This window comes from Buceros rhinoceros, unplaced genomic scaffold (genome assembly GCF_000710305.1).
Source record: "Buceros rhinoceros silvestris isolate BGI_N320 unplaced genomic scaffold, ASM71030v1 scaffold40392, whole genome shotgun sequence".
Classification (NCBI taxonomy): Eukaryota; Metazoa; Chordata; class Aves; order Bucerotiformes; family Bucerotidae; genus Buceros; species Buceros rhinoceros.
In genome coordinates this window covers 1-12,589 of record NW_010400201.1, presented here as the reverse complement: position 1 = coordinate 12,589, position 12,589 = coordinate 1, and the positions used below count along the sequence as shown (strand labels likewise).

General features: G+C 41.2%; 1 protein-coding gene across 1 annotated transcript in view; it reads right to left on the bottom strand.

Moving 5' to 3' along the window:
- PARP12 (poly (ADP-ribose) polymerase family, member 12) overlaps positions 1-12,097 on the bottom strand; it is a gene marked incomplete at its 5' end in the record, with an annotated part of 13,214 nt that extends 1,117 nt beyond the window's left edge. The window contains 10 exons of the mRNA XM_010131766.1: positions 292-443; positions 1,125-1,255; positions 2,563-2,641; positions 3,607-3,703; positions 5,185-5,305; positions 5,914-6,109; positions 8,237-8,360; positions 9,552-9,650; positions 10,630-10,924; positions 11,962-12,097. Of these exons, the coding sequence (XP_010130068.1) occupies positions 292-443; positions 1,125-1,255; positions 2,563-2,641; positions 3,607-3,703; positions 5,185-5,305; positions 5,914-6,109; positions 8,237-8,360; positions 9,552-9,650; positions 10,630-10,924; positions 11,962-12,097 (1,430 nt within the window). The remainder of the gene's footprint in view (positions 1-291; positions 444-1,124; positions 1,256-2,562; positions 2,642-3,606; positions 3,704-5,184; positions 5,306-5,913; positions 6,110-8,236; positions 8,361-9,551; positions 9,651-10,629; positions 10,925-11,961) is intronic.
- Between the last annotated feature and the right edge of the window lie 492 nt (positions 12,098-12,589).

Genomic DNA, 12,589 nt, shown 5'->3' with positions numbered 1-12,589 from the left:
TTCCTGCAGGAGCTTGGAGAAATTGGAACAGAAGTAAACCTGAACTACAGGAGAAACTGTCCCTAGAACTGGCCTTTCCTAAGCTTGTCTTTTCTTGCAAGGACAGAGTGGGGCATTGAGGCCAAGGCCATCAGTATGCCTTAGCTCCAAACGATCATTGCCAAAGTCAGCTGTGTTGTCCACATGATCACAGGGATTGACTGAGTGTCCTCTTTCTAACTTTACACCCCTGCAGTAACTACTGAGAACTTTTTAGGAAGTCAAGGGTTAACGAAAGAGCAGAAAAATAACCTTTGCCGTAAGCTGTCCCATGAAGGCCACAGATCCTCCAGTCAAAGTTTTGCTGACAGATGGCTTCAATGTAATTTTTACTGGTCCCATGAAATAAAAGTCGCTCATCCACAGTCTTTCCTCCATTGATCTTCTGCATTTGTTCCTTCTGCCTGCAATAAGAAGTGGTATCTCTGCAGTTCCTTGGTGGCTGCACCCCAACAGGTTCCAGCCGTACTAAAGCACTCACACAATTTTTACAGGCAGTACATTCTGAAAATCTTTACATTAAGGCCTAAACTTTGGGAATACAGGGTATCTTGCTCCCTAGCTGAGTACAATCATGCTTTCATTATACACAAGTGCCTCCAGGTATTTGTTTGGAATAGGGAGAGGAATCTTAGCATTATTTTTATAATAAACACAGGAGTTCACGTTAAGACTTCACCTCAGTGAATTTTGCATTTAGTTTTGAAGGCTGTTTCAGTTTTGACCATCTGCAAACCAGTGTTTGTGCCAGATGTGACTGATTACCAGCTGCAAGGCTTCAGTGGAAGGCAGCTGTCCTGGACACAGGCCTGGCAGAAGTCAGAACCAGTTACTCAGGAGCAAGGATTCCTCCCCACATTGCTCATCTGACTATTCTAAGTCTGTATCTTGACTGAGTTTTGGTTTTATCAGTACCTCTTTATCTACGTGTTGATCCTGGGTAGGTATTTCATCAGAGGGGGATTGGAAGCAGATACTTCAATGCAGCTGCATTCCAGGAATGTGTGTGTCTATCTTTAGCACACAGCTAACTGCAGAAACAACAAACTTAAAGCACACGCACCAGAGCTGTGTTTTACACATACCATTGATACAGTTCCCAGAGAGATGGGTTCTGAACTCTACGAATCCTTTCAATAATTGTTTTGGGCATTGTGCGTTGAAAGTCCGCCTTGACTTTCTTGTATTCTTCAGAAGAACTATCAAGCTCAATCAGCTGTAAAGCAAATATTAAAAAGATATTCTCATCTTTTATTAAATCATAACAAAACCACCCTACCTAGTGCACTGTTGAGACCTTTGAAGTTTTTTCTGTGAAGCAGAGGTACAAGCAACAAAAATACTCTTGGAAAAAAAGCAGATTGGAGAACCCTGCTCTGTAAGTGACCTCTTACCTAGGGAACATTAACTCTCAGAGTTTAAGACACCCAGGCTGCTCTCTCAGGACATTAAGGGAGCTGCATGATTTTGTGCAGCCACCCAGCCCCTTTTAGTATTTGGGTCAAGATACATTTGCATGCGTCTATCAAAAAATGCCTAAATACACAGAAGAAATGAACACATAAAAAAAGAGAATTTATGTTGCAGCAAATCAAAGAGTATATTTACACTCATGGTTTTTACATCTTTCTACTTTATACTCCCTACAGCCAGTGAACACAAACTGTACTGCCTATTATGTTTTTAAATAAATTGAAAAGGCTTTATTCAATCAACCGTTTTAGGGAAGAGAAGGGACACACTGCCCAAAATCAGTTCCTTACGTGACAGTCCTGAAAGCAAGCAAAGTTTTCTACTTGCATGTTTTCCCTAGGAACATCAGTAATGCCAGTATCAGCCTTCCCTACTTTTTATTGACAATTTCTTGAAGATTTGCATTTTGCAAGTTAGTAATTTTCAAGCTTCATATAAGAAGATCTTTTTGTAGTTAGTATGAGTTGACAGAGGGGTGGAGGCAGGCAGGAAGCCAGCAAAGGTAAACCATGCAGGTATTAACTGGGTGTGTTACAAAGGTAAACAAGGTTACTCCACTGGAGTTATGGTACCTTTTGATAAACGATCCCAGCCTGAACTCTGCTGCTTTCAGCAATGCTCCACAGATGTACAACAGTCTACTTATCCACAGCTCAGGGAATGGCTACCCTGAAGTTCAGAGGCATGACCTCTGAACTGCGTGCTGATGCTTCAGCACACGTTGGGACTTCAAAGCTACGTATCTTGGGCACCAGTAACAGCCTTGCTAATACAGCATAAGCTTCAGGCAAATTTGCCAAGTAAAGGAATAAATAGTAGCAGTAAAAGTCAATGTTGCCATGGTTATACTGGCACCATTTGTTGGTTTAAATTTGGGTCTAGTTTCACCTCTAGGTCTGCCCAGTGTGATACCAGGCTCAAATTTACCAACACCTCTGCATTATGTTACATAAGTCACAGTCATCTACAAAGGCACAGCAACACTAACTTGTAATGTAATAAACCTACATGTGACAATACTGATGACAGAAAAAACAAGAAGGTCCAAACCTTAAACCCCAGTTCAGGCAGGGCAGATTTGTCCCAGTGAGCCGGAATGCCCTTAAACTCTTCCGTATGTTTAATGCCCCTGTATGTTACAAGACATTAGAAACAGGTAATTTAACAAAAACAAGCTCCTACATTTTATGTATATATGATAGTAAATATTTTTGCCAACTTTATGGAACTGAACATATTCAGAAATATTTCAAGATTGTCTTTTCAGTTCTGTACATTAAAATACCTGTTCCAAATCATCATGTCAAAACTTCTGGCAGGAAGCAAGACACTAAACGAGAAAATAAAATATATATACACTGAACTAAACTAAACGTCTCTAAGTTGCAGAGAGTTTAATATATACATAAAAGCTCTGCTACATTGGGATAGATAAATAAAAGTGCATCCAGGATCCTATCAGTATGGTAGTAACAGGATAGATAAAGCCCTCCCCTCTACTTCCACCTCAGTGTTAAGTGGGTTTAAGCGCTCTTTTCTGCGTTGTTTAAGCAAGCATTTTGTGCTGCAAGGGAGTGCGTAAAAAGGTTGTCTGTTACATCCCATTATACAAAAACTTCCACCCTTGCAGACTCCCACCTTTTACTCCAACTCTCAAGATTGTGTGGTTGTTCTCAATTGTTTCTAAACTTGTACTTAGTTTTGAAAATTACCGATCTCAGATATCAAAAAGACCTAGTATGCGTAAATGTTATTGCTTCCACCTGTATCAGATGCTCTAATAAGATAGCTCCCTCTAATAAGTGGCTCCCTACAACGCTGAAACAAGTTGAATTATCTTCTATTCTTCCACAGTTCCTGTAGCCAAGCCCAAAGTTCCTTCACCCCAAGGCTCCTTAGTTGCTTGAAAACTGTTGGCCAGGCTGCAATACTGCCCTGGCTAGACATTGGTGTAGGAAAGGTATGTCCCTTCCCCTCTCAGTTTCTTGTACAATTTCTGTAACAGCTACTCCTTCATATTATTTACACCCTTGAAAGACACTGCATTCACAAAGCACTAAATCCATCACCTCCAAATGAACAGCTGCAGTTTACCTTTTTCTTGTCTTTTCTACCTCTGCTGAAGAGACATACTTAGGTCTTCTGCAAACCTCTCTCTCTGTTGTGTAGCGAAGGTTTTTCTGAATCATGGCTGGGAAAAAAGAAATACAAATAAAACACTAAACAATCAGAAAGATGTTTTAGAAAACCTTCACACTGCAACAAAACCTGGCACTAAGTTGCTTTGTCAAAAACGTTGACAAAAAGGCACCGAGCATTTTTCTTGCTACATAAAAGGAAGTCAGAGCCGGCTGTGGAACCCACAATCTATCAGGATAAGTCACCAAGACAGATTTCAGTTTCAGTTTGGCTCTTGACTTTAGAGGGAATGATAGACAGTGGTAGCTATTTCCCTTTAACTATTCCATTAGCCACGCTTAACTAAAAAGGATCATTGTAAAATAAGTATCTACTTTTGCTCCATGGGTCGCATATCCTCCTTCTCAATTTGCAGTCAAGACACTGTTTTCCTACAAGTATCTGTGGATTTCAAACCCTGTAAACACAACCTACCAGCTATCACAGGCTATTCATTTTTATTGACCACCAACAGAAACAAGTCACTGCAACCTCTACCTTAGAGAGATTATTTCTGGATCTTGGAACCTCTGTAGCTACTGATAGATCATACTAGCAACTGTGAGTCAGGAGCAACCAGGATAATAAGGCCTCCTTTTCAGAGAGAGAGAGAGAGACAGAGACAGAGACAGGAAGAAAACAAACAAAAAAACCTCCTGGCACCACCAAGCCATACATTGCGTATGTTTACCCAAGTTACTAAAAAAAGCCCAAACCTTAGAAAAGGGATTTATTTACTATGCAATTGTCCCTTCTAGGCAAGACAAGTTTCCCCAGCCTATACAGAAGATTACAGCATTGCTTTCAATTGAATCACAAAAAACCATATCACATGCCCTTTCTGCTTGCCTTTCTTTTTTCCATGCAGAATGAGATAGCAATGGAGAGTTGGATCAAAGGCAACTACATCAAAATTACAGTCTAGGCAGGCTGATTCCCACCACCTCTGTTCCCTATGATTTTTGAAAAGGATACCTGGAAAGGCAACAACTCAGAGAGGACAGCACCATCACAAGTGGCTTAAACATCCTGAACTCTTGGGAAATACATCTTCCTACTCTGACATAGTCAAGGTACTTCCTCAGCCTTTCCAGATGGGCAGAGCTATGAAAAAAAAAAAAGCTACATAAATCTTGCAATGCTAGGGATTGTCTGGACCCAAGTATTGTTTTCTTTTCAAGCCAGTGAGGCTGTCTTGCCAAGTCTTGCAGAAGTTTCTCACCATTAGCGTTGGTGCTAGTGTCAAGGGCAGTGTCACACTTGGACACTGGCAGCTATTTTCAAACCTAGCACAAGATTTTCTCAAAATTAAAAGGGTTGGAGGAACGGGAATGGCACTTACATGAAGTTCTTAGCCTCAGAATTTTCATATAAGCTCTGTCTCCGTAAGCACTGCAGTTCAAAGTTCAAATTTCTCTCTCCTACCTCCTCTAGTAATGTAGTATAAAGCTACAAAAGATCTAGGAGGGAGGGAACAAGGCAAATGGAACCTACCTCCAAAATTGAGTTCATATTCATGTCTTCCAGCTTTGAAGTTCATCTTTGGAGAACCTCTGGCTACGTAAGCTTTCTCCAAGTCATCACTGGAGACAGTGGCAGCTGCATGATCATCATTCTGTCACGCCAAAACCAGAGAAAAAAAAAATAAAAGATTCTCCAGGTCTCTTATATACAAGCAGGTTTAAAAACCAACAACTGTCACATAGTATGGTGACTGCAGTATGTATCAGCTTTTGGGCACGGTAGTAGCCATCAGGCAAAAGCCATGTATTAAGCAGTTGAAGCTGCCCCAGAACAAATCAAGCAGTGTTACGAAGCCTGAACTTAACACTGCAAAGTGCATGCTGTGAACGCTACTTGAGACCACACATTTCACCAACTAGACTTCAGCAAAGATGCTCAAAGTACTACTGGAACATCACAAAAGGAAGTTCTAGTCAGGAGCAATGAAAAGAATGTGTTAATGTGATCCTATCCGATGCGACTCACTGAAGAATTATCTGCCAATAATATTTGTGACTCACCAGTGAGCACTCCACTACCTGAACCAACCAAATTCACAGGGAAAAGATCACATTAGGCCTCTGGAGTCCATCTATACAGTATGAGTGAGAGAGAGGAAGAGGGTGACAAAAGAGGGGGAGAACAGAAACACTGCACACTTTTCAGCAGTTCTTCACTTTTAACACCGAATTGAGATTCTCCCCATTTTTCCACACTTACTTTTTTTCCATACTCCTGCCACTTGCCATGTTCATCCTTCCAGTACCAGATCCATTCTGTTGTAAGAATGAAGTGAGGGGGTCTGGTCACAGAGGAGGCTGTAGAAAGTCGTCTAACCTTTGCAAACCCACAGCACATATTCAGAAAACAGATACATGGCAAGACAGAGCCACTTTCAGTAACACCTTTATTAAACCTATAAGAAAAAGGAGGAAAAAAAATCAGAACTGTTTCTGAAGCTTTAGAAATGGGTTCAGAAGCCCACCACAAATTTGAAAATTTAGTTAATGTCACTTTAAAGCAGCACACAAACCTGCAGTTTCCACAACAATCCCAGCTCTGTCTTGTGTTTCTATATATTTTGCATTTCAGTATTACATCTCACATTGCTTCCACGGGCAGTGACCATTATCGACTTGTAAATTAGTGAGTTACATAAAATGAACAGAAACAATGGAAAATGTACACCGCCTTCTTCTTGCTAACCAGCTATATTCTGATGGAACACTGTCATAACTTAAGTATGGCTTCAAAGAGCCTCTAACGTAACATAAGACAGCGAGGTAAATTCTCCAGCATGGGACACAGCATACCAGTATGAGCCCCTTCCAATACCCGATTTGTGCTACGTAACCAGTTCCAAGGGATTAAAGGTATTTCCATGTTCTTCACATTCTCTGCACCCAAGAGTATCTCTCTCTCCACGTACTCAGGGTATTCTACCAGTTCCACAATACGGACTGGGGGAAAAGTGGGTGGGAGGGAAAAAATCTACCCTTCCATTTACCCTTCCATCCTCCAGCTCAAAAGGTGAAAGAGGTTACTTCCAATTGTGCAGTCAAGCTGTGCATTGACAAGCTATAACCAAGGATAGATTCCCACAAGTACTTGTGATAAAATCACCATTCTCTACAGTTTTCCAGCCATTCTTAGTGAGGATTAAGACTTCCTGTGGTAGCAGTAGTAGGAAGTATTTATACATTTTTTCACATCAAAGAATACTAAAGTCTATGGGTGGCAGCAATTTGAATCTGGCCAGCAGCCAAACACCATGCAGATGCTTGCTCGCCCACCACCGCCCAGAGAAATGGGGGGAGATATCTGGAGGGGTAAAAGTAAGGAGATTCAGAGGTTGTGATAAAAATAATTTAGTAATTGAAATAAAATTAAAATAATAATGATAGTAATAATACAATATATAAACAAGTGATGCACAATGCTATTGCTTGCCACCCACTGACCAATGCCCCGCTCATTCTCAGCTAGCGGTCCCAGAAGAGAGAAAATCCCAAAACTGCAATCCCAGAAGAGCCCCATCTTCCTGGCCCACCATCATCTATATTCTGAACATATTCCACTGCCCAGTTTTGGTCTGTTGCTCTGGCCATGCTCCCTCCCAGCTCTTTGTGCACCGGCACACTAGCAAGACATGGGAAGTTGGATTTCCTAGCAATGACTAAAACCGTCAGTATATTACCAAAATTCTTCTCTACCAATTTCCCTACTGAATCCACAACACAGCACTATGCTAGGTACTAAGCAGCAAAATTAGTTCTATCTCAGCCAAAACCAGGATCACAGGTCAGTCACATAAAATAACTGGGGTGGATTGATCCTGGCCAGCAAGCAAGTACCCACACACCTGCTTGCTCGCTACCTTGGCAGGAAGGAGAAAGGCAGTTCAATAGGTGAAGAAGGGTTGTGTGTAAATAAACAAATAAATAATTGAAGCAAAGCAAATCGCTCCCCAGGCGGTCTAATGCCCAAGCCAGCCTCCAAACAGCAGCCACCTTGGTAACCAAAAACCCAAACCTCTTCTTCCTCTGCCCCAGGTTTTACTGCTGAGCATGACATTATACAGTATGGGAGACCCCTTTGGTTGGTTCAGGTCAACTGTCCTGGCTGATCCTCTCCCGACCCCTTGTCTGCTCCCAGCCTACCCACTGCAGCAGAGTAGGGCAGAATGGGAAAAAGAGAAAGCCTTGACTCTGGGCAAGCATTGCTCAGCAACACTTAAAACTTCTGTACATTATCAGCACTGTTTTAGTCAGAAATCCAAACCACAGCACTATATGGGTTGCTATGAAGAAAGTTAACTCCATCCCAGCCAAACCCAGTATAGTAACCCATGCTAGCATAAGTAAATCAGAAGGGATCAGATCTCTCTGACAACAGCAGATCAGCAAAGTGAGGTCAGTAGAAGAATACCGAATGAAGCTACTTATGTAACGAGTGCAAGAAAATTGTAGCAATTTATAGCCACTAAGGGCCTGGTCCAATACAGCAAACTCCAAACATTATTAAATTTTATAAGAGTTTATACCTGGCATTACTGGGGTCACAATACGCTTTTTCTATTTCTTCCATGTTCTTGAAATCCCTCCAGGTGTTACCATCAGAGATCTGCCATCTATATGGCAAGTGAAAATGAGTTCTGATGCACTTGTCTGCAAAAGTTAAAAAAAAGAAACCAACAAAACACGTAAGCTATGCTTTATTTTTACAGGCTATGAGAAAAACTCCAGCCTTTCAGGGCTGTACACCTAGATGGTGAAACTGTCAAATGCATAGCTATGGAAAGTGTTCACCTATGGAATCATTACACGCAGTAGTTCAGAATTTTTCAGCACGAGCAAGCAAAACTTAATTTTTAAGCTTAGGCAGAAGTTCAGTTTCTGTACCTACTAGACTCTCCCCATGCATCAAAATTACTAGCAGGAGCTCAGAGGTGAAGGTCCATTCCATGTCCTCATTTTCAGAGATAAAAATTTACAATGAATCAAGATTACAAGCTCACAGGAGGCTGTTTCATATGTGTAGTATCTATGCTCAACCACTTAGACCCGAAGTGGTATTACTGGGGCGGGGGGGAAAATCAAAACAAAACAAAAACCAAACCCACAACAGTGCTTAGTTTTAAGATGGCTCATTTAGAGACTTTAAGAAGGCCTCACCAGGAACAAGATTGGCAGCAGTCTTGTCTCTTCTCTTTGAAGAGTCAGTATGCAGTCACTCCTCAATAGGAGTGAAGATCACATCATTGTAAACCTGAGGCTAGCTTTCAAGCAGAACAACAGGCAACGTAACTACAGGGAAAGTCAAGGGGACTGCACCACACAGTTCATATGAGCAGGCGTGCAATACATCAGGGAGCTAGTACAGGTCAGGAACATCAAGAAGGAAAAGGATGACAAAAAAGACAAGAAAGCTGGCAAAGTAGCCTTCTTCCTGGACAAGTCAGAACATTTTGAAAGGGAGACAGCTCGGATAGAGAGAACAGAAGAGTGCTAGAACAAACAAGGAAGAACATAGGATTCAGAGTATCTTTTGTAGCTATTTGGAAATGGACTCATACCACTCCGCAGTCCCTTAGGTGAACACAGATGGAGTAGTCAATCTCCGATACAGGCAGAAATTATACATTTCAGAGGAAAGCAAAACAGGTCCTTTCTTTGGTATACAAGGCAGGTCAAACACTTCCTTACCAGTACTCAGGATTACAGTGGGATGTAGCAAAGCATAAAGCAGTGAAATATAACTATAAACATAAGCATAAACTCTGAAGTTTCCCGTTTCTGTGAAAGATGTCTATCACTTTATGAGAAAAGCAGACTGGACTTGCTACAGTCACAACCTACCTTTAAAGCCACAACTTCTGTACAGATGATATAAACAGATCTGTTCAAGTTCACCATCATTTGTACTTGAGGACTCTCGACTAGAGCTGTGTTTTCTCTCTAAATGGGGGAATTATAAAAGCCTTATTAATACATTTTGTTTCCACAAGCCCTTTTAAAAATGCATCTATGGGTAGGGAAGATGCCTGAGAACAGTTTTATAACTATGTAAGCGCATTCACCTCCAGAAATACACTGAAGTCTTGGATAACCTTGTATACTCAAGAGTCCTATCCCTTTATCCATCCTTTCTGAACTTGACTTTCTTGTAACTGCTGAATTCCTCAGATACAGCTTTTAGCTATCACCACAAAATAAGAATAGAATCCAGTGCCTTTACATTTCTAGATGGAGTTACCATGCCCTCCACGATAGCTGTTCACATTAGCAGCTATAAAATCTGAAGTCTCAAAATTGATATTTCTGTAAACTAAAGCACACGTAAAGAAACAAAAAAAGGAAGGAGGAACTGCAGGGAGAACAGCAGAGATGAACACACACACTTGGCTTTTCCATTCTGTTATCCTTTTCTTTCCTGCTAAATTATACTTAAAATTCTATGGAACTTCAAAAGAAAAGAACAGACAAAAGACTACAAATCAGAGAAGTAACTAGAATAGTGCTGTCTGTGAATTCCTGTGCTAGGCAACCACTACATTAAAGAAAAAAAATGGATAAAGTATAGTTTATAACCACAGAAGTAAACAATACTTTCATTCTTAAACAGTTCTTTACCCTTGTCTTTTTTATGAAGAAAAAAATTATAATTTCCCAACTCCCAGTTCCTGTAGGCTTTTCTAACCCCAAATTTAAGATTTTTATAAACACCAAGCACTTTATTTCTCAGGAACACATAACACCTTGAAATCCACCTCACTTGTCAAGACACATATCTCTGTCAATGAGATAGGTGCGACGTCTCTCCTAAGACAGGACAAGATGTGAATTCAGTTTTCTTTTTCTTAATGGCATCTGTAAGAATGTTACATGCACTACAGCGACTCTTCTTCTGATGGTTTCAAAAGATGGCGTCATTTACCTTTGCGCGGTGAAGACTTGTCCTCTTCCATGTCATACAAGTTCCTGTTGCCATTTCTTATGTCATACATATTCCTATAAATGGAGGGTAGTTTCTCAATAATGTTCAAGCTTATTCTCTGTCTCTCCAGTTTCTCGTAACATTCTGACTTTAGGAAGTCATGGGAGCGCTTGCAGGTGCTGCCATATTTGCACTGTCCCTGCAAAAAGTACTGGCAAACATGCAGTTTCGTGCAACTCTTTTTATAGGTGCAAGATCCATAAGGTCCATCACCTTTGTTATAATGCAAGCAGACCTTGGGTAAAGGAAAAAACAAATAAATTTAAAGAGCAAAGTACAATGGGCTCATACAGACTGTTTGAATTCACAATTTTTTTTACAGCTACATGTTTACATTTGTATTTAAAAGACTTATATAAGTTTATTCTTGTTTTCCGAATGGTTACTTGATTGTTTTCCCTTTTCCCTGCTAATATCTACAAAGATCTTTCAAGAGGCAACAACCACCTTACAGACATTCTCAAGCAAGTGGGATTTTGTTAAGTCACATAAATGTAAGACAGTGGCTTTTACTGTGTCATGATCTGAACTCTTCAGTTTTCCAGTTTTAGAATATTGGAATTTTTGACCTGAATATGATGGTAAAAGGTACTGGATCTGGCTAGGATGGAGTTAACTTTCTTCGTAGAAGACTATACCCTGCTATGTTTTGGATTTGTTACCAAAACAGTGTGGATAACACAGGAATGTTTCGGCTACTGCTAAGCGGTGCTTGCACAGCGTCAAGGCTTTCTCTTTTTCTCCATTGGTGATGTGCAAGAAGCTGAGAGAGGACACAGCCGGGACAGCTAGCCCAAACTGGCCAAAGGGATATTCCATGCTGTATAATATCACGCTCTACGATAAAAAAAAATAAAAAGGGGGGAGGGTGTCCTTCTTACAAGGCGGTCCTCTCTCAGAGACTTGCTGGGAATCAGTTTGCTTGTAAGAGGTGGTGACAACCTTCCTTTGCAATACTTGTTTCCTTCCCTCTTTCCTCTACTTGCTAAATTGTCCTTATCTCGATTCACAAATTTTGTTACTTTCCTTGCTTTCGTTTTCTCTCACCTGTTCTGCTGGGTGCAGCGGAGAGGAGAGTGAGTGAGGGTCTGCCTGAGTGCTTAGCTGGGGTCAGCTAGGGTCACCCCACCACAGAAAGCACAGAGGATGCAGATTCAAATGTTTAGATTTGTATTATGCTAACAAAACTGGCACCTAACATCTCCACCTAGTACCAAGCCTCTTCCACTTCACTGAAACACAAGGCTAAGAAACCATCACAGTACTACTCACCTCTGGTAAGAGGGAAGGATCATTTTGAAGCAGAAGCTGGCGAAGTTCATCACTGTTTAAATTATCAAGTCCGTATTGTTTTAGAACACGGAGATTGTGGTCTGAGTAGAAGTTGTGAACAAACTTGCATTCTCTCCTACAAGTTAAGAAATCCAAGCACAAAATTAGTCTAACAGACTAGCGCTATTTTGCCATCCCATCAGCATTACACGAAACAGTTTAAAAAGCACCAAATTAGCTAGTTTCAGAAAAATCCGCAGCGCTCCTTCATAAAGTAATTACGCAATTTGCTATGCAGACTACATAATTACTCTGAGGATAATTGCCACGCTATTTCTGACTTACAGTCATTACAGCATTAGTGTAGTCTGACAATATTGGCATTTTTGACCTGCAGCTCACAACCGTGCATAAGAAAACACCAAAACGCCAGAGTAACGCTCCCCCGGACTCAACTCGACAATCACACTCCCCAACTTCACCCAGCACAAAGGGCTCACGTTTCCTATGGCCGGCAGCGTGCGTGGAGGAGGAGGAGGAGGTGGCGGGGGGAGCTAAACTTTCACCCCTGCCCGGGCCCTAGGGGGTTGGGGTGGTTAACACCAGAAACAAGGAAGCGAGGTGAGGA